Below are 23355 nucleotides of genomic sequence, written 5' to 3'. Positions count from 1 at the left end.
TTGTGAGTCCCATATGAATCAATAGCATATTTTTATTTCAGCTACCTGGCAGAAAATGTCTGTTTATATAATGTTAGCATACACAATACAAGCTTATTCTGTTACTTTGCAGTACTCCTTCAACTTGGTATCTAATAAAAAAATATCCTTTTGTGAATTTAGTTTTTAATAATTAACCTGCATGCTTATACTAGTGAATAGTCTGCCATAAAGTCGCTATTCCCTCAAATGTTCCTGCAGAATGTGGCTTAGAATTTATGCTGCAATAGATTTATGGTATAGTACTCTTACAATAGAAAGTTCAATTTATGGTCCTATATGATTGACCCCCTCCCCTCAATTCCTGTGCTTCTTGGCCATGTACTCTTCTAGCCTTTTGTAAGGAATTTATAACACAACTGGATGCTTGTGGGAGCTGATAAAAAAAGCTTATTGTCAGCTAGCCTGAGAGAAAATGTTTGCTTAGACAAGGCTAAATTTACATACTGAAGACTGAACACCTTGATAGACTTTGGGGTGGGGTGTAACAAAAGGGAAATGATAAAACCTTAATATCTCAGTTATAGATACAGTACTGAATAAGGTACTACACACTGCTACAGGATTCAATCAACATGTGGATTAAATTAATCTAATCTAATGTGTGCCCCATATAGGCAATTCACTAAATTAAATAGCATCCAATTGTTTATGTGTTTTTGTTCACTTGGTATAATAATGGCCCCCAACACACCATATTCTAAAATCAAACTTTTAAGTGTAGGGATTCAGATTTATCCCCTGTATTGTTCACACCTATGATCCCCCTGTATTGTTCACACTTTTGACACCTCTATTGTTTATATCCTAAACGCCTGTACTGTTCACACCTGAGACCCAGGCTGAAACTGCCCACATTGTTCACCTGTTCACACCCAAAATGCTAATATGGCACCAGTACTGTGTCACTGTATGTAGTACATTTTAGAATGATAGCTTTCCCTGTCTCCTGCTCTGTTCTGCCTTCCCTCCCTGCAGGGCTGGAACTAAGAGCAGGCTGAGTAGGCGCCCACCAAGAGCGCAATCATAGGGGGGGCACACTTTTAAGGGGAATTTCCTTTCTTTCTTTTTTAAACCCTGATTTGCTTGGCCTTTAATAGTTTTTCGACTTTATAAACCCCCTGTTCCAGACAGAATCACTCCCAGCTCCCTTTTGGCAGCTGCTGGCACAGGTACATATTTGTGGGCAATATTTTGGCTGCTATTAAACAGATGATATGATGGATATCTGGCTGCTGCTGGCACAAGTACAAATATGGAGGCAATAGTGTGTATTTTTTGGCTGATGCTGGCACAGGTACAGATTGGGGGCAATATAAGGGATTGGCTGCTGCTGGCTCAGGTACATGGGGCAATATGGTGGCTTCTGGCACAGGTACACAGATGTTTGAGGGCAATATGATGGATTTTTGGCTACTGCTGGGACAGATACAAATAGGGGCAATACGATGGATTCTTTTGGTTGCCGCTGGCATAGGTACAGATTGGGGGTAAAAATATGATGGATGTTTTGGCTTATGCTGGCACAGGTACAGATTGGGGCCTGGGGGCAATATGAGGGATTGACTGCCATTGGCATAGGTACAAATGGAGGCACTATGATAGGTGCTGGCACAGGTACAGGGGGGGCACTGATTGAAGCCTTTGCCTAGGGTGCAAAAATACCTTGGCCCGGCCCTGCCTCCCTGTGTGTGCCATTCTCTGCTTGCCCAGTGCTGCTTGGGTGTGCCATTCTCTGCTTGCCCTATACTACCTGTGGAATGTAATCATGTTAGGGGTTTGTTCTTGGGGTTATTAGCATTTGGAAATTGTTGTTAAGGGCCCCTATGGTGTTTAATCATGTGTTAGGGGGTTGTTGTATTATCCACAGGGGAGGATGAGGCATATGGATTTAAGGGTATGTTTTAACATGACTTCAATTTTTCACATATGAGTGATGAGGGATTTCCCTGCAGTGAGCACCAACCATTTGGTTTTTTGGTGTGCTACCACCGTTAATGTGGATATGATCTTAAAAGTTCTTGTGGTAATATGGGTGTGGTTTACAATGGGTGTGGTTTAAAAGGGGGAGTGGCCAACACTGATTTCCATTATCGGCCCTCCTCCACATAGGCCAGTAAAATTTTGGCCCTCGGTACCACAGAATTTGGACAGCACTGCCATAGAGGATCCCGGTGGAGCCTGTCGGCAATGCGGCTCTCAACTATGGATGGGACCTTTTTATCGGGCAGACCAGCTTCCATTGGTGGGGACGACCAAGGATGAGGTGAGCGGCAACTCTATACTGATCTATGAAGAGATAGAGGAGGCCCGGGGGGTGTCAGCGGCTGCGGCTCCCGCACCGGAATCCCATGTACCTATTCCCCACAGTGAGGCCTGCTGTAACGAGAAATATGCTTTCCCCTCCGAAGTTGCTTCGAGTGAAGGTGAGGCCCTAGAGACCGCGGAAGCGGTTAGTGAGGTAACTCCGTCAGGCTGGACAGTTGATGCGGGCGCTGCCCCTGTCCCAGAAGAGCCCGAGAGTGGGGGTGAAATTATGGCGTCGCCAACGGCCATGCCTTCAGTGGCGACAGTGCCGATTGCACCAGGGGGAGACGTAGATAGTGAAATTGCGTTAGAGCCTACTGCAGACTTCAGGCTTGAAGCTGTTGCTGTAGTTCCCGAGGTGGAAACCCTGCAGCCTGAAGTGAATGCTGCAGTTGACGTGGTTAATGTCCCAGAGGAGAAAAGCCCTGAGGATGACCGGGAGGATACCTCCGTGATAGACCCCAAAGAGAGCCTCTCAACCAGTGAGATGCGGTTGAGGAATTCGGGACCTTGGGTGGATGTAACCCTTACTACGTACACTGCTCTTAACACACCAACTTGTGCTCCAGTCCTAACTCAAGCTATTGATTGGCGCAAATTCTCGTTTGGACAAATTGGGTCTGTGTTGCCAGTGACCCCAACATTCAGAGATCCCCCACTGTCTGAGAGTCAAGTGGAGAAAGAGCTGACTTCCCTTCAGGATGAGGATGACGACTGGAAGTCAGTGTCAGAGAATGCTGCACTAATTTGGTGCAAGTGTCAGCGATCGGTGGTTAGTGAACCAGTACAGTCCTTCAACCCCAAAGTGATGGTGCATGTAACCCCTAGTGAGCCAGGGGAAAGCACTCATGTGTCTGAACTTTATCACCTTGAGTGGGGAAAAATATCCTTGGCCGGTGAAAAGGACTGGGTGGCGGATATCCATAAACCCAAAGTGGATCCCACCATGGCGACTGCCCCAGGATGGGAGGAATATGATGAGGAGAGCCCAGAGTTGGATGATCAACCTGCTCCCAAAGAGTTTATGTCTCGCAGCTTCACTGCCCCTCCCAGGATAGGCCCAGAGGATGAGAAATATTTCTGGGTGCTGCCTGGATGAGCAGATCCCAACATTTTCAGGTTTGTTTCCCGAGTGCAAAGGGTGATAAACTTTCGAGTTTACCGAAAATGGGGCTATTTTATGCCCTATGCTCCTTTGTGGGTATATGAGAGAGTGGCTGCTTCCTATGAGGATTGGCTCATCAACGAAATCCTGAGGAAAGAGAAATGCACCACAGTTGTCTCACCAACCCAAATGAAGTGCGGCGCAAGCAGGATTGGGAGTACCCTGCGTTCTATTGAAAGAGAGTGGTGGTACGGCCGTACCATTCTGAAGAATGCCGTCAAAAGTTGTGGGAAGTACAACCCCACCAAATATTTCTCCTTGGAGGTCTATGAGGGAGATGGACAATGGGTGGACAAGCCTCACCCCAAGTATTACATCCCCTATAAGGACACCAAAGCTCGTTTCCTCCACATGATCTAATGTTTTGGAGGAATTGCCTTTTTCTTTGTTTATACTCCACTGGGAGTGATTTTGCAGCTAATTTGCACTGCCTATACCTGTCCCTTTTAAGTGACTTGACTTTCTCAAGGGAAGGATTTTTCTGTTTCCATACTCCAGTTGGAGTTAAGTTCAAAGACTAATAACATTCCAGTTACCCGTTTGTAGGTTCATCCCATTTCCCCTTACCCTCCTAAGTGCATATACAAAAGGACTGTGGGTTCGGGTTCTTATATGGACTGGAATGCTACAGTATTTGAGGAAAAACAGTATGTCTAACTTGTGCCTTTCTTTTCAGAGATTCATTGACCAAGGGTACCTGGACAGTACCCAAGAGTGGTTATATATGGTGATGAATGTTATGTTGTTGCAATAATGATATGCAATGTGAAGCTAATAAAGGCACAGTTCAGTGACAGTAAACTGTTTCTCCATGCTGCTGTTCTCTTTCAGATATGCCACTGTTACCTGGGTATACTCAGGAGAGTGACCCCGGAGAGGTTATAAGGTAATGGCTAAATATCACTTTTCGGTAAAGTGTTTGGTTCAAAAAGGTTTCTAGCAAGATCTACCTTAAACTGCTTGTGTCCTATAAAAAGGTTTCTAGCAAGATGTACCTTAAACTGCTTGTGTTCTATAAAAGGGTTTCTAGCAAGATGTACCTTAAACTGCTAGGTTGCTCGCAAGATGTGCCTTAACTGCTTGTTTCGCAAAAGGTTGCTCGCATGATGTGCCTTAACTGCTTGATTTTCAGGTTAACCATTGCTCCCTGGTAGGCCTATGGAGAGGCTTCTAAGGAAATGTTAACCGTACTGTAAATGCAATATTGTGTTATTGTTACAATGTATTTTTGTGCTTGATATTTGAATATGTTCCTTGCCGGGGCGTAAGGATTTCACCAGGGTCAGAATGTAGGGATGTGTAAAATAGCCACCCCTAGTATTTTGTGCAGGCAGTCCCTCCATGTTATGGACACCTAATTGGGTCCTAAAATACAGTTTGGAGGGGTACTGTTGACTCTTGCTACTTCTCACAGTGACCAGCAGAGGGCACTGTGCTAGGATATAAAAGTCTCTGAAGCCATGCTTTCAGGGTCCATCTTGTGCTGGCTCTAGCCTGTGCAGGAGGCAGAGCTCGAGTGGAACCTAGACAGGTCAGGTCTAGTAAGAATAGGCTACTCACCTTTATAGATCACTCTAGGAGCGACAGACAGTTCGATTATTTAGTTGAGGCTCCTACAAGGATTGTAGTGGGATTAAGATCTCAGGGTACTCATTGCCCAGAAGTAGGGACTAAGTGTACAGACCTAGGGTAGATAGATTCCCCTCAGGTTCCACTTACGGAAAAGGCTGAAAGCTGGGTGTACCTTCTCAAAGCTGCATGTATTGTTCCTATCTCTGAGGTGAATCATACTGACCAAAGGTGTTGCGATTACTGCCTATTCAATGTACTGTATGAACCTGCAATGTTCTGATTTATTTACACTCCACTGAGGATTGTATACTGTGCTCAATAAATCTGTTCTATGGTTAATCTATAAGAACCACTGGTGCCCAATTCTTTGCACCCTGATTACAGTTACAGTTTCACTACACCCTGCTTCCACATCGCTGCGAAGGCTCACTCCCTCAGGTTTTAAGGTCTCATCCGGAGCATATGTACTGGGAGTGAAGCTTATAGTAGAGTAAGGTGCACTCAATTTACTATAGCGCTACATAAGAATACACTTTTTAGGACTTATTTTAGATTTAGAGATATTTTAGGCTGTTTAATGTATTCATATGGTATTTTCTTTGGTGCCTCGATGTAATTATCATTAGTGCTATTCTGATGCATGTTGCATATACGCTGATTAGTTTAGCAATAAGCAGCACATCTATCTATCACATACATAATGTTGCCAACTCATGAGTTTAAAAGTAAATGTAGAATATTCGTGCCGCAAGCGAAAATAGCAGTTACAGTAGATGAATGTCGGTTTAGGGTCTAATGCAGCCTGCAGAAGGCATTTAAATTAATCAATAATTAGCATTGGAGTATGGGGATTTTATGTGAGCTCAGTTGTAAAAGTTTGAACTAGCATCTCTAATCATTTGTTGCTTTGAGGTTCATACAGAGCTGCATGATGTGACAGCCACTAAATCATTTTCAACTGGATTTGAGATTCTGAAGCTCAGACAGGTAGAAGGACAGTATTATAAATATTATTCATAATATTCATAATATTTTATTAAATTGTATTATATCTAAACTAAGAACAGCAAGAGGACTAAAGTAAATGTATTTGTATTCACTTCCAGCTCAGATTTTACACATAGACCAGAAATGGGAAATTATAATTTGGGTCTATAATTTGACTACTTTATGAACTGGCCTGAGGGGTACTGTAAATGCATATGCTTGTATAACATCCCAGTTTAATGGTATATGTTGAATCTACTTGTCTTACACAAAAAGCAAGTGTATCAAATATATTTGATAGTGTTGGTAAATATTTGCTGGAATTTCTTAACATGAAGTCTAAGCAAGCAGGACATCATGAAACTCCAACATTAGTGTTATCCAAATATATGTGGTTGCAGGTGTCATTGGATATTTGGCAGCAATATACTTTAGAGATAAAGGATTAGAAATAAAGGAAGCACGGCTTATCACAAAACCGGAACACCAACACAAGGAACCACATAAAGACAGCTAATCCATACCCTCTTAGAGATCATTTATTTCCACATTTCCTTGATTAATTAGGATGGGCAGAGTTCAGCTAACTCCCTTCCCCAGCATTAAATTAATGCTTTGTGTGAAGGACTGACTTACAAAACTTAGAAAGAGGCATTAAATGCAAACCTGCGGATGATAAATTTGATAATGTCATAGCTAATTGTCTTTGCTGTGGTTTTCAAAACTCTTACAGATCAATCAGAATGCCATTTGCATCATGATAAACAACATACAAATTTAAACCACCTGGTTCACTTTCCACTTGGGATGGGCAGTAAAGATTTGTAATGCAGAGAAATGCACACTAAATGCAAACAGAAAGGAAGTTTCTCTGCAAGAACTTCTGCCAGAAAATGGTGACCTATGGAATTCCTGTAAGTCTTTTTAGCAAAAACAATACAGTTATTTGATTTAACACATTTGACAAAAGCACTCAGGGGATGGCATTGTACCTTTATATGTTCACAGAACCTCTCTGTGCCTTCCAGTATCATTATAGCTAACAGCAGGAAGTGAATTATTCAATATTTCATGATGGATTTCTAAATGTTTTTTGAAACTCTATACCAAGTCAAGGGCTTTCAAAATATGGAAAGTATGAAGTTCGTGCTCCAGGGTTCTGTTGAATTCTGTAAAATAGTAAAAGGACAGAAAACAATGCTGTAGGTGGAGTGCTTGTTTGTGTGACAAAGAGGAGTAGCAAACCTGTGTTCACAACAATGAATATCGTCAGTTATTATATCACATATTATTGACTCTAAAGGGAAGCATGAAACAGTCCACACTGATACTCGCCACTGTACTTAGTTGCAGCTTGCAGTGTCAAATGTTTGTTGTGATCACTCCAGTCTGAAAAAAAAACTGGATTCCTACTAGGTTTCCTAGAACATTTTGAGTCTTGGACTCCAAAATTCTGCCTAACCTGCTGACAGGAGAAAATACATTGGCAAACATTTTAAGTGACAAGCTCCTGAGATTATTTATAATTCATCCCCTTAATGGAAAACCTTTTTGGCAGGATTAATAGTTATGTTAAAATCTATTCTATTTATCCATGTTCCATTTTAGCCACACTCCCTACAGACAAAGGTGTGAGCCAATGAGAGCAGACATTTTGCTCATCTATATATTACTGTTGGATAACTTGTGACATAAATTACACAAGTTGATTAAGTGAAGTAAAATCTAAGAATTCTAAGCAGTTATTACTGTACTGAAAATAACCATAGTGTTAGAGTCCCTGGTAGTAGCAACCACCCGCAACCGACTTCCGGGTTTTTTTTTTATAGACCCGCGCCGACCCACCCCATCGATGATGTCACAAAAGGGGCAGGGTGAACAGGCACAGCGTCTATAAAAGAGGAACCCAGAAGTCAGCATCTGACGGTGGCGGCAGGGAGAGCAGGAGAAGAGCTCAACCTGCACCCTCTCGACACCGGTGAAGAAGGGTGCGAGATCAGCCTGAACCTGTCCAACCCGCACATCACTAGTACCTGGGGCTGGAGCATGGTGGGGACACCCAACACGCTCCCGGCAGGGATGCCTGCTGCGTCCTTTTCCTTCACACACCAATCTTAGATAAATGTGCGCTCAGTGCTTCCGGGTTTTACACAGGTTCGCGTCTGACATTGCGCATTTGTACAAAGTTTAATGGACTCCTTGTTCTATGTGCATTGCCCAATGTAAAGGTTCCTTATTAGTTCCTGGTAGGGTTGCCACCTTTTCTGTAAAAAAATACCAACCTTCCTATACATTTATTTTTTTTCAGTATTAATAACATTGGGTCAACCATCATTTTTACCGGCCAGGCCGGTTAAATACCAGCCAGGTGGCAACCCTAGTTCCTGGGTGTTCCTAAGTTTGCTCTGTGATCCTGTGTTTAACCCTTGCCTGTCTGACTCTGCCATCTTGCTGCCTAAACCAATTCCTGCCTGTATGGATACTCTTCTGATCTCGATTTGGTGCTGCGCGGTTTCTCTGTGTATGACTTTAGCCTGTGACCACAACATTGCTCCTGCTGTCCGTTATAAGCAGAAGCATGAGCTGAGACTGAAACCTTGGAGTTAGTTCTGGGTTTGGGATACCATACGATACACATAGTGTAGCAGTTAAAAGATCATATAGGGATGGATGAGCCTAGTAACCACAATTTTTGCACATTTGTGACCTGCCATGTGCATAGTGAAAAAAGTACCCCCTCTGTTACAAAATATAAGAATATTATAAGTTACAGAGGATTTCCATGACCATATAGGTCATGGAGCTCCGAGTTGACTTTTAATATCCTTATATTTAGTAACAGAGGGGGTTATCACTTATCGGTCTGGTTCCAAGAATAAGAAAGCAGACACTTTTTCCAGAAGTTTTTTCCCTGAAAGTTGTTATTTGGAGGATAATTATCCTATTATCCACTGGGTACAATTATTGCATCACTGCTGACACAATTTGCTTCCCAGATCTCGTCGGCCCAGTCAGATACACCTTCCAACACTCCTGTATGTATTGCATAGTTCCTCTGGATCTTCGTCTTGCTATTCTTCATCAGACTCATAGCTCCAAGCAGTCTTAGCTCCAAGCAGGCCGGCCATCCTGGGATACGAAGGACATTAGATCTGTTAAATCGCCTTGTTTGGTGGCTGTCCATGCGGAAGGATGCCAGGATGGCTTCCTGTTCCATCTGTGCATCCTCTAAATCTAGTTACACTTTTCCAAGTGGCTTACTCCACCCATTACCTGTTCCTTCTCGTCCCTGAAATCACCCTTCTTAGGTAACACGGTCATATGGGTGGTAATTCAGCAAAATGGCCCATTTCATTCCATTATGTAAATTACCCTCTGCTGTAGAACTTTTCCAGTTGTTTATCCAGCATATTTCCATCCTCATGGATTTCAGGCTGAAGTGGTATAAGTTAGAGAAACTCAGTTTGTTTCAAAATTTTGGCAGTCTTTATGTAAGTCTCTGGGCATTTCTCTTCAATTCTCTTCTGCCTACCAAACCCTGCGACCTTAAGGTGCCATGTCTCCTTGGGGCAAATTCACTAACCGGCGAAAATTCACCAGCGCTGGCTTTGTGCACATCGCAACACTTCGCCAGGTGTAAATTCTCCTGGACAAAGCTAATTCACGAATATCCAAAGTTGCGCACAGGGAACAAATGCTGGCGAAATTACGCTCAGCAGTTCGAAGTTACGCTAGCGTTGGCTAATTAGCATATGGCATGCAGTATAATGGACGTATATGTAACTATTATACAGATTTTTTTTACATTCCTGGAGGAAGAAGGTAGGGGTCCCATTATTCTCGCAGGAGATTTCAATGAGGTGGTTAATCCTAGTGTAGACAGACAATCCAGCACTCCTTTCGCCCCCCTTAAGAGAGGCCCTCAATATTTTGTATCTATGATAGGCCAAAGTGGCTTTGTGGATACATGGAGAGAATATTATCCCTTCAAGAGAGACTTTACATTCTTCTCCCCTCCCCATAATTCGCATTCAAGGATTGATATGATCCTAATTAGCAAACAGCTGTCTCAACATTCTCCGCTCTGAAATACGCTGCTGCTCATCGTCGGATCACTATTGTCATCCTCAAGCTTTCCAATATAATAGATAAACCAGCCACTAATAAATGGCGCATGGATGAATCATTGCTATTGAATACCCACCACAGAGAGCACATAGAGAAGGAGATTAAAACATTTTTCGATTAACAACTCCCCAGAAGTTAGCAGGGCAGCATAAGGCTTATGTTAGGGGACTTCTAATACAAATACGAGTTTTAGGAAAGCTAAAACTGAACAAATGCAAAAACTTACGGTAACATTTCAAGGATCGGAAACTCAGTATATACATAATCACAACAATTCCAGACTTAGAAAATAAATAGATAAATTAAGGACAGAAATTAACTTACAACTAACTGAAATAGAAATAAGTAAACTACAATGGACCAATAAAGCAGACACAATGATTGCTAAACGTCTCGCTAATAAATCTTACAGGTCCACATTCACCCAACTCAAAACAAAAGATGGCTCATTGACAGCAAATCCCAAACGAATCGCTGAGGAGTTTGCTTCTTATAACCAGACACTCTATAGCAAACATTCAGATCCTAACATTAAAAGGCTTCTTACAAAATTTGCAGTTACCTTCTCTAACCTCTCAACAGATCACAGTAATGTCCAACCCAATCTTGTCGGAGGAAGTACAGATTGCAATAAAACAAAGACAAGGAAATCTCCAGGCCCGGACGGATTTTCAGGGAAATATTTTAAAATCTTTGCCTTAAAACTGATCCCCTGGCTTACTACAATGTTTAATGACATAATACAAGGCAAGAGCAAATTTGGTCAGGAGGATTTATTAGCGCAGATAGCTGTAATACCCAAGACACACAGAGACACCACCTGCTGCAAAAATTTCCGCCCGATCTCCGTCTTTAATATAGACATAAAATTGGTAGCCAAAATCATGGCTACTAGGTTAAACACCTTCATCAAGTGCCTCATCCATAAAGATCAATCCGGCTTTATCCCCCAAGAGGCAGGTTACTGATAACATATGCAGAATTCTCAACCTAGTTCATATAGCTAAAACAAATGGAATACCATCAATGCTTCTTTCCCTAGATTTGGAAAAGGCATTTGACACCATCTCGTGGCCTTTTCTATTGAGGTCCTAAAAATCTTTAATTTCCCTCCATCATTTTCGCAAATCATTTCAGCACTATACTACCATCCTAGGGCAAGAGTCAATTACATGGGATTCAGCTCCACAGAGTTCCCGATATTGAGAGGCACTAGGCAGGGATGCCCCCTGTCTCCCCTGCGGTTCACCTTAGCAATTGAACCACTGGCAAAAGCTATTAGAGCTATCGGGGGTGACAGTGGGGGAGACCAAATATAAAAGTGCTTTCTACGCAGATGACAATTTTAACTCTAACTAAGCCCATGACATCTCTACCTTTTCTGTACGATACACTTTCTACATACGCTAAACTATCAGGTCTTATAGTAAACTCAGCCATTGCATGTAAATAGGTTCTACTTCTGTACATTCCTGGGTGCGCCTCTATTATCTGTGGATTGAATTCTGATCCTGACCTCTGCTTTGTTCCCTAACTACGTAATCTTTGCTGCCTGTGCCGACCCCTTTGCCTGGATACAACTACAAACTTAACTTTGGGATACCTCGCATGGATTCAGTGTCTCTCCACTTCTTCCTTGGTCCCTACTTCCAAATTGGAGCCGATTGGCCCTGCCAATTGTGCTATTTAGAACAAATATGACTTTTCTGAGGTCTTGAGTATTAGAAATTACACCTACCCAGGAATAAAGAGATGGTATTTTTTTATTATTGTTTGAGATAAACAAGATCTAATATACAAGATATTTTGCAACATACAGTATGCCTATAACAGACATTAGGATATATTAATTAAGACCCAAAAATGGGTCAATCAAAGGTTCAAATAAATTGTGTGTTTTTGTTTTTTTGTTTGTTTGGAAATATATTGAGCATGAAACAACACAATAAATTGATTTCTTACACCCAGGAATTGCTAATGAATGCAACAACTTTCAAGAATTTCTAATAAAAGGGGTTCACCTTTAAGTTACCTTTTGGTATGTTATATAATGGCCAATTCTAAACAACCTTTCAATTGGTCTTCATTTTTTTTATAGTTATTTTTATAGTTTTTTTAAACTATTTGCTTTCTAGTATTTCTGAGTGTATGGCTGGTGGGTCAACTTTTCAATTGGCCTTTATTTTTTCTTATATATAGTTTTTTTTTTTTAGTTATGGTTTCACAGTGCATGGTTTCTAGTGTAATTTGGACTTTAGCAACCAGATTGCTGAAATTGCAAACTGGAAAGCTGCTCAATAAAAAGCTAAATAACAAATACTACAAATAATAAAAATGAAAACCAATTGTAAACTGTCTCCGAATATCACTCTCTACATCATACTAAAAGTTAACTCAAAGACAAACAACCCCTTTAATGCTTTTCAGTTCAGTACTACATTGACAACAATATTTTGGTTTAGTAGCAACAACTCAAAATTCCAACAACACTAACCATAATTTGAAGGATTTCTTAGAATGAATTTAAAAACACAGTATAAAACATTCATGAACAGCTCACTTGGCCAGGGCACCAAACAAGCAGATTTTTCTTGATTTGGCCACTCCAGCAATACATTAAATAAATTAGTGATATAAAATCACTTTAATCAAATTAAAATGATTGTTCAGTATACTACAGTTCTTTGGATTTTATTTTAAATATGGCTTAATAACAAAATGCAAAGCAAAATATACAACAGAACAATATACATTTTAAAATTTTTAACTAAAGTGCAGATGTTCTATGTTCAATTGATGAATACGATTAGAACTAATGATTGTGATTCCCAGCATGCATGAGAATGTTGGCCAAGTTTATTATTACTTTATTATTGAAACAAAACCATGTTCATTTAAACTTACCTGCATGTAATGGCTACATCATTCTAGGATGGTGACAGGGTCCATAGTGCAATTACTGCTAACTCTAAGCTCACAATAAGCCTTGATGAGTGGCACTAACACATTTTATTTATTTTATTTATTTAATTGTGAGCTCTGTTTTATTAATTTTTCAGCATTTCGGTTCACAGATATAAATAGGTCTCATAATATAATTCATCAGAAATGGTGACCATTTAAAATTGTTATATACTAATCACTGTGTATTACATATCTGACATGGTAAGATAATGATTTTGATATCAAATTAAATATTTTTATTAATTTTCTAGCATACCACAGTTTTGCCTTTCATTCTAATCGAGATGAGGACTACACATCATCACTATCCAAGTAGGACTTGTGGCATTGCTACAGTCTGTTCGTTTTCCATCTGCTATATATTATGGTAAGATATCTACATTGTTTATGTTGTGTTAACTCAATATTCAAAAACAACAACAACTACATGTTTAAAATAACTCTGTGGAAAATAGTTTTTATCAACTGAAACTGCCACACATCAACCTATTCCACACAGCCTTGTGGAGATGATCTATTTTGGACAAATATATTTTAATTGTGCACAATTCTGAAAAGTGATGGTGTTGGCTCTTTTTTTTTTTTTTTTGCTTGATACTAGGGGTTATTTATTTTATTTAAGTCCAAATTTATCTCAATATTTTCTGCTACAAACTCCGATCAAATCCACTCTTTTTTTTTTACGCTTATTTATTATTAAATTTTCCCAAAAATTTGCTTTGCGGGTAAAAATCCGATTATCACGATATTTTCATCCTATTTTCACGATTTTTTTTCCGAATTTTCACCTGAAAACTCCAAAAACTTTGTGGTATTGCACGAAACCCAGCGCACATCAAAAAATCATTGGGACTTCTCCCATTGACTTATATGCAACCTCAACAGGTCTGAGATGCCGGATTTTCAGATTCAGACTTTTCCATCCTCAGGGTTTAATAAATTTCTGAAAAATTTGTGATTTTTTTTAAAAGTAACATAGTAAGTAAGGTTGGAAATAGACACACGTCCATCAAGTTCAACCTTTTTTTTTTTTTTTAGATCTGCCTTTTAGAATTCCTTCCTGACTCCAAAATGGCAATTTGGACTAGTCCCTGGATCAACTTGTACTATGAGCTATCTCCCATAACCCTGTATTCCCTCACTTGCTAAAAATCTATCCAACCCCTTCTTAAAGCTATCTAATGTATCAGCCTGCACAACTGATTCAGGGAGAGAATTCCACATCTTCACAGTTCTCACTGTAAAAAAACCCTTTGACTATTTAGGCGGAACCTCTTTTCTTCTAATCGGAATGGGTGACCTTGTGTCAGCTGGAAAGACCTACTGGTAAATAAAGCATAGAGAGATTATTATATGATCCCCTTATATATTTATACATAGTTATCATATCACCCCTTAAGCGACTCTTCTCCAGCGTGAACATCCCCAATTTGGCCAGTCTTTCCTCATAGCTAAGATTTTCCATACCTTTTACCAGCTTAGTTGCCCTTCTCTGTACCCTCTCTAATACAATAATGTCCTGTTTGAGTGATGGAGACCAAAACTGAACGGCATATTCTAGATGGGGCCTTACAAGTGCTCTATACAGTGGAAGAATGACTCCCTCCTCCCGTGACTCTATGCCCCTTTTAATGAAGCTCAAGACCTTATTTGCCCTTGATGTTGCTGACTGGCATTGCTTGCTACAGCCAAGTTTATCATCTACAAGGACTCCAAGGTCCTTTTCCATAATGTATTTGCCTAGTGCAGTCCCATTAAGGGTGTAAGTGGCTTGGATATTTTTACATCCCAGGTGCATGACATTACATTTATCAACATTGAATCTCATTTGCCACTTAGCTGCCCAGATTGCCAGTTTGTCAAGATCGTGTTGCAAGGATGCCACATCCTGGATGGAATTAATTGGGCTAGATAGTTTTGTGTCAGACACTCGGTATTCTCATCACGTTCGGCGCTGATCCAGATTTGGATCAGCGCCAAACGTGATGAGAATACCGAGTGTCTTATACTGAATGCCGGCGGGAAGTGGCTGGCGTCTCACACAGGCTGCGACCAGGAGAACACAGCGACACTGGGTGAGCTCCGATGCGGATCGCATCATCTTTTGTACAGATAGTTTTGTGTCATCTGCAAACACTGATACATTACTTACAATACCCTCCCCTAAGTTATTAATGAACAAGTTAAATAAAATTGGACCTAATACCGAGCCCTGGGGGACCCCACTAAGAACCTTACTCCAAGTAGAGAATGTACCATTAACAACCACCCTCTGTACCCAATCCTGTAGCCAGTTTCCTATCCATGTGCAAGCGACTTCATTAAGCCCAACAGACCTTAGTTTAGAAAGCATTCGTTTGTGGGGCACAGTATCAAACGCTTTGGTAAAATCCAAATAGATCACACCTACTGCCCCCCACTGTCCAGCACCTTACTTACCTCATCATAAAAAGCAATCAAATTTGTCTGATATGACCTATCCTTCATAAAGCCATGCTGATTGCTGCTCATAATGCCATTCACTAGGACAACATTTTGAATGTGATCCCTTAACAAGCCTTCAAATAATTTGCCCACCACAGATGTCAAGCTTACTGGTCTATAATTGCCAGGCTGAGATCGTAATCCCTTTTTAAATATTGGAATAACATAAGCTTTTCTCCAATCCATAGGCACCATACCAGATGAAAGTGAATCTGAGAAAATCAGAAATAGGGGCTGGTCTAAAACTGAACTAAGCTCTCTCAGAACCCGGGGATGTATGCCATCAGGCCCTGGAGCCTTGTTTACATTAATTTTTATTAAAGCTTTATGAATCATATCCTGAGTCAGCCACTGACTAGATTGAGCTGAGCCATTAGTGCAGCTATAAAGTGAGCCTGGGAACTCAGACTCCTCTATTGTATATACTGAAGAAAATAACTGATTTAACACATTTGCCTTTTCTGTATCTGTTACAACCATACTGGTACCATTATTTAATGCAGCAACACTCTCAACCTGCATCTTTTTACTATTAATATATTTAAAATACTTTTTAGGGTTAGTTTTCACCTCCATCATAATTAACTCTTCATTTCCTTTCTTTGCCTTCCGGATTGCTGATTTACAAAATTTATTACAGTGTTTATATTCATTAAATGCAGCTTCTGTCCCATTCTGTCTTATTTAATAACAAAAAAATCATAAATTTTTCGTGATTTTTGAACTCTATTGTTCTTTATTCCAAAAAATCAGTTTTACAACTGTTAGTCAATTATATATTATTATTTCTGACTGTATGGTTGGTGGTTCACCTTTATATTAACTTTTAGCATAGTATGTATAATTTTAAGCAACTTTTTAATTGGCCTTTATTTTTTCTGATGTATAGCTTTTTGAGTTGTTTGCCTTATTCTGATTTGTTCCAAATGGGGGTCAGTAAAAACAAATGTTCTATAAGGCTACATACGTATTGTTTTTGCTACTTTTTATTGCTTATCTTTCTATTCAGGCCCTCTCCTATTCAAATCAGTGCATGCTTGCTAGGGTAATTTGGACCCTGCAGCAAGATTGGAAAGCTGCTGAACAAATTGCTAAATAACCACAAATAAACCAAATTGCTAAATTACTCTCTACATCATACTAAGGGGCATATTTATCAATGGTCGAATTTTCGAATTCAAAAAGACCAAAAGACCAAAAAGACCAACTAAAACTAAGTCGAAGTTTTTTTGATCGAATTTGATTCAAAGTTTTTCCCAAAAAAAGAACTTTGATTTTTCCACCAGTAGATTCTAGGAGGTCCCCCATAGGCTAAAACAGCAATTCGGCAGGTTTAAGATGGCGAATGGGCAAAATCAAATTTTTTCTCAAATTGGGATCGAATTTGGACTGTTCCTGTGTCGAGGTACACAGAAATATCTTGAAATTATAGTTTTTTGATCTTTGATAAATCTGCCCCTAAAAGTTAATTTAAATGTGTTCACCCTTCAAGCATTCAGTGTTATCAGATAGACCAGGGCTGTCCAACTGGCGGCCCGCGGGCCGACCCCCCTTTATATGGCCCTCCACATCAAAGTCTGCCTGCTGTGTCTTCTTACCATATGTAAAATTTAAAAGGTATCACTACAGAGATTAACTGGCCCCTGCATTGTTTAAACCTCAAATTCACACTGAAATCCCCTGTATTGTTCACACCTGTGATCCCCCTGTATTTTTCACACTTGTGACATTTCTATTGTTCACACCCCTAAAGCCTGTACTGTTCACACCTGAGACCCAGACTAAAACTGCCCACATTGTTCACACCTTATACAAAATGCTAATGGGGCACCAGCACTGTGTCACTGTATGTAGTACATATTAGACTGGTCCTGATTCCTGTCTCCTGCTCTGTTCTGCCTTCCATATGCTCCCTGTGTGTGTCATACTTTGGTATTTGTTCTGGGGGTTTGTTAGCAATTGAAAATTATTTTTAGTGGCCCCTAAGGTGTTTAATCATATGCTGGGGTACAGTATTATACACAGGGGAGGAGCAGGCATATGGATTTAAGGGTATGTCTTATATGACTTAGCTTTTTTCACATATGAGTGACATCCTTGCTAGGCCAGGCACAAGGTAGTTCGGCACCCTAGGCAAGAGCTTCAGTGCCCCCCTGTCCTGCATTACAATTTCCCTCATTACCATGATGGTTTTTAAATAAAGAGAGCAAGCAGGCCGCCAGCTCTCTACTTCTCTCTGTCACCCAACATTACAGTGATGTCATTGACGCGTGTATGCACGTCCATGTACAGAAGGCGCTATTACTTGCAAGAGGGAGAAGGTGAAGGAGATGGATTCCACCCAACTGGAAAAAACGAAAAAAAATAAAAAACTAAAAAAAATCCCCTTAAAAGTGCACCCCTCAATAATGGCGTCCTAGACAGCCACCTACTCTGCCTACCCCTAGTTCCGGCCCTGATCCCTGCAGTGAACACCAACCATTTGGGCTTTTGGTATGCTATTAATATGGACATGGTCTTGCGGTAACATGGGTGTGGTTTAAAGTGGGTGTCTAAAACAGGGAGTGGCTAACACTGGCTTCCGTTATCGGCCCTCCACCATGTAGATTAGAAAAATTCCGGCCCTCGCTACCATAGAAATTGGACAGCACTGAGATAGACCATTGTGTATTGCAGAGACAAACTTGATTATACAATTTAATTTTGACATGTCCATTACTAGGTACTCTCACTATCAGCAGGCCTTGTTTTATGGTTTCCTTAAATGTATATCCAGGACTGATGTTTATTCTTCTGCTAAGCAGTTCCACTAAGGAAATTTGGCTAGACAGAAGGAACAGAAGGAAATTGGGATCAGGATCATAGTTCAATTATGTATTTTAAAACAGTATTTGATTTTGAGTTTTCCAGACTATGAATACCATTCCAAATTGTTGACCACAAATCCTTATACCTCATTCAAAAAAATGAGGTATAATTGGCATCTGCAAAATGCCGGGCTTAAATATGTTATTCAGCATATAGTGTAGTGAGGCTTAGGCAGCAAATCTTATGAGAAATGATTAATATTATTTTATAAAGAATAAAATGTACTGTATTTGTAGACCATCAAGGAACAAAGTGTTGTCTTACTCATCTATGGTCATAAAGTGAGAACAAAAACCACAGTGTGTTTCCTACTGAAGAGGGAATTGCATTCTAAAGGGGAACTCCAGTTTCCAAACCAAAATTTGATAAAGAGGCCCACACAACATAGAAACCCCTAATAAACCCATCACGGTTATCGGTTTCTTCAAAAAGTATGAATAAATGCCATTTTCTATGCTGCAATCCAGCTGGTTAACAGTTCTTCTCTTTCTGCATCATTTGAATTATGGCAGGGAAGAAGGGACTAAAACAGTGATGTTACAAATTGTAACAACTTCCCCACAGCTAACAGACAGCATGCAGGAACTACATAACCCACAATGCATTGCACTGTGATGTTCTGTTCCTTATTGAAATCATGTGTGCAGGGAATTGTGAGGTTTGGAGGATACAGGCTAAGGACAGATGGCTGCTGATACAAAGTAACGGCCAGCTCAGCAAAGTAGTCAGAGAGATCAGAAGGAGAGATGGGGACATGGCTTAGGGAATTGTTCCAAACCATTTCAAATCATGAAAAGTTTGCATATTTTTTAATAATATATTGCAAAGTTGCTCGAAATTGTGTTTACTTTTCAAAAAGCTTAAGTTATCTTTTTGTGGAGTTCCCCTTTAAGGTTAAAATCCAGAGTAGGTTCATATTACTTTGGAAATATATATTAAATAAATAAATATATTTTTTAGTGTGTTATATTTCATAGAGTTGGATGAAATACTTCATGAGAACCTTTTTTTCAAGTAACTGGGTACTAAAATATATCATGAGACAAAATATGATGGAAAGAATACAAAATATTTCCATTTATGGCGTCTCAATTTGCCAAACTGGTTCATCACATTGCATTTCAGACCTTTTTCTAAATAAAAATATTTATACATGCATGTCTGTTCCCTTCTTTTGTCCTGCAACTTTAAGAGGGTGCAAGTTTGTCACAGACATCCTATCAGCTACAAATATATTAAAGTAAATGCATCATACTAATATTTATGTATGAATAGTGGGGTATTTTTGGTTTCATTAAAGGAATAGAAAATCAATTCAGACTAAGAGCAAAATGATACATGTTATAATTAGTAGCATTTAAGAGTATGCACATGGTTACATTTGTTTCTAAAGTCCATCTAGATTCATATTGCTATCTGTGAGACTTGAAAAGTGATTTATTAATTTTCGAGTTCGAAAAAAAAAAAAAAGATGACGAAGACATGCATAACTTTTCCCCCTGATCTTTTATCTCGGTCACTAGATTAAAGTTTGAGGATTTAAGGAAAGTGTTTTTTTGGCAGGAGAACACTTGCAAACAAGCAAGAATCACGTTCGTCCATTCATATTCAATGAGGCTGTTGAAGTTGCTAAAACACAATTCCCATTGACTTTTAAGGAGCATGAAGGGCCAGTAAGGTATTGTCCTGTATTTAAAGGTGGAATTGAGTTTTTTTACAATTAGGGGCAGATTTGTTTCTCAATTCAATAGTAAAGTAAAGCCGACTAAAAGATGGCGGGTTTCTTTAGAAGTTAATGGGAACTGCAAATTTATTTATTTTTCCAGTTTATTAAGACTGGAGATTTTCAGCCTCATTGGAAGTGAATGGAACAATGTAATTTTCACTGGCTCCTGACTTTTCTCCTGCAATAAATCACGAACTATTCTGTTCAAGCTTTTTGTTAAATAATGTAGCCGGGGAACAGGTCTGGGCCAACTGGGGCCCATGTGGCCCAGGGCCCACCGGGTTTTTTCCCGGTGTCCCACTTGACCCTGTTTGTTGGGGTTTGTCCTCAACCTGTTCTTGACCATGTTCTTAAGCTCTCATAAAGCAGTTGTACTGGCAGATACAATAGTTTGAAAGCCTTTTTGAAAATGAGCAAATACAAAGTTACTGAAATTTACTGTGGTACTTGTAATTTACGTAGATTGCCATCTTGGAGTCTGAATCAACTAGCAATAAGGCAGTGATAAAAAGGTTCAACTTGATGGACCTACTGTGTTATGAAACTACATGTGTTATTAAAAGAATAACTAAACATACAAAGATATGGTGGGACAAAGAAGGCACCTTTAGTTATTTTATATATTTGATTTCTAAATAATATTTTTTTCTACCACTATAATCTTTCCTAGTACCTTCCTTTTTAAAGTCGTTTTAGAAAATTTATAGATTAGAACATAAAGCATTTGTGTGGTTCACATTCCTGGCAAAAGTATTCAATTTGAATTAAGTGATAAAACATGAGCTAATAAGAGTTGCATCTGTTACCCACAGAAATTCTAGCTTTTTTTTTTTTTTTAAATTGTATTGCAATAGAAAATCAAATCAGAATTATCAAAGTCTGGAAAAGTCTTTTGCAACATGAATATCTCATTCCAAACCCCTGTGGAAGAAGTCTGCCAAAGCTGAATTCATTCAGTTTTATAAACCAGTATTGAATTCCTAGAAACAAACCCAGAAAACATAAATAAATCACTAGCCGTGAAACTGAGTCATATTGGGCTGATTCAAATATCTCAAGTACAGTATGTTACCTGAAAATATTTTAAAGATATGGATACAACAGACTGGCCATAGTGTTAATGTGAGAAAGAAAAGGGTTTTTTTTTCTTTTGTAATTTGCTACAATTGCCTGGCCTGTGATATCCTACCATGTATTGTACTGCAAAGTAAGGGATAATAATGCAGCCTACAGGTGAAGCACATTTCATTTTTTCCTTGCACACTCTGCACATGTTTTTGCTGTTCAAAAGAATGATGTGCTGTGCGTGTCAAATTAAAATTTATTGTATAATATAACTGTTAAAATAATATACAATATTGTCCCTCACAAGAGGACGCATCATCATAGTGATCTGATGCGTCTCTTCCACTGCGTTGTGACACGAACTGGAACATTGAGTCTGTGACGTTCCTGCACATGTAACACGCTTGAAAAAGGGAAAAGACATTCCCGAAACGTCGCGTGAGTGTTGATATGTTGCGATAACATTTGGACTCTGTGCAGATAATTGCTGTACTTCCTATGAATTTTTATATGAATTAATAATGCTATGTTTTAATCTAAGGAGTGCGATCTGGCTGGATACTATATATCATTAAAAATGCGGAGTGACTCACCGCAATATTCTGATCTGAACCCTAACATAAACTTCCAATTTGAATTTTTATGCATTTGGTGCATAACATATGTTGGATTTTATATATATCTGCCATGTAAGTGTGGAGAAACGTATTTGTGCATTTTGCTTTGAAAGGGATTGGGGCGGAAGGCCCTTGTCCTGGGTTAGTAAGGGAAAGCACCTTTGTATTAGTTATAGCCGGACAGGCTTAGGTTTTTTTTTGTTTTATGTATTTTGTCTCTCTCTGCAAAAAGCTTCAAATAAACTGGGCAGTTATGCTCAATTGAACGGTCTGTGCCTCTGTTTTGAAGTGTCTGGAAGTGTACACAAAGGTCGATTCCTCAGTGAGACCACTGTCCAACTACCTGTAATCGCTACAATATATATAATATATACTTCTAGTTCAGTTTACTTACTCCCTTATTTTGAGGCAGAGGTGACAGTTTTTAAAAAGTTTTTTTTTTTTTTTTGAAGACGGCACTTGCTTTGCCAAACACAGTGTATGGTTTCATAAGATACAGTATACCAGTGCAATAAAATGGGAAATTTGTTTACAGAGTTTTATAAATATGCACCCCTATATGCTAAAGAATATTCAATTTTTGCAATTCTTGACACAACAGCTAAGGCATGGAGAAATGGAAAAAGAACAATGATGAACTGCATAAATTTGAAGGAAACTTTTAGCATTGATGAATTTTTAAAAAAATGTATTCTAATTCATTTTTTTCTTTTGAATTTTATTTCTGAATTCAATAATATATTTAGTCTTTCTCTAACTAATTGGTTCACAAACTATGTGCCTGACTGACACCCCAGATTGCAGACACCGTAAGTTAGTTGGGGTTAGCTAAAGGAGTGAATGGTAATAAAAGGTTATAACAGAGCAATGGTTTCAAAAGCCTTAATTTTTTGAGCTAAGGTTGCTTTAGCACAGGTCAGAGGACTTCTGGTCAGCCAAGCTAACACAAAATGAAGATTCAGCCAGGGCATTCCTGATCTGCACATTGCCTGGGTCACAATATAGCAATCTGGGTCGTGTGCAGTTCATCAGATATGTCTGCATCTTTTGCAATAAAAAGGAGTCTATAGAATTACAAATATGTTTTCAGTCATAGTTATTTAATGGTGTAATGTATTATCAACTATCCTAAATGCTGGGGGGGGGGTCTAAATGTTTTATTAATTATTTCTTGACATTTTATGCAAATTTAAGTTGCTCTAATTACTCTTCCTTGTAAATCTATAGTATGTCCTGGTCTGAGCAGCCTTTACCACAAAATAAATATTATTTTTCCTCTGTTACCACTGCAGATAGGGGTTTTGTAGTCTCCATGGGCTACTTAGTAGTGAATTTCCCCATTAAGATTCTCCACATTCTTTGCATTTAAATAGTCTATTTCAAGGCATTTAAGTCCAAAAACGTGTCTTTTCACATATTTAATGCAACAAATA

At 39.3% G+C, this 23355-nt stretch overlaps 1 protein-coding gene across 2 annotated transcripts in view; it reads left to right on the top strand.

Annotated features, from left to right (window-relative positions):
• LOC108716777 (androgen-induced gene 1 protein-like) overlaps nucleotides 1–23355 on the top strand; it is a 230830-nt gene that overhangs the window by 203256 nt on the left and 4219 nt on the right. For both annotated transcript variants that reach the window (XM_018263223.2, XM_041562848.1), the window contains one exon: nucleotides 13414–13529. In XM_018263223.2, the coding sequence (XP_018118712.2) occupies nucleotides 13414–13529 (116 nt within the window). The remainder of the gene's footprint in view (nucleotides 1–13413; nucleotides 13530–23355) is intronic.

Source organism: Xenopus laevis, chromosome 5L (genome assembly GCF_017654675.1).
Source record: "Xenopus laevis strain J_2021 chromosome 5L, Xenopus_laevis_v10.1, whole genome shotgun sequence".
NCBI lineage: Eukaryota > Metazoa > Chordata > Amphibia > Anura > Pipidae > Xenopus > Xenopus laevis.
This window is presented reverse-complemented; position numbering and strand designations above follow the sequence as displayed.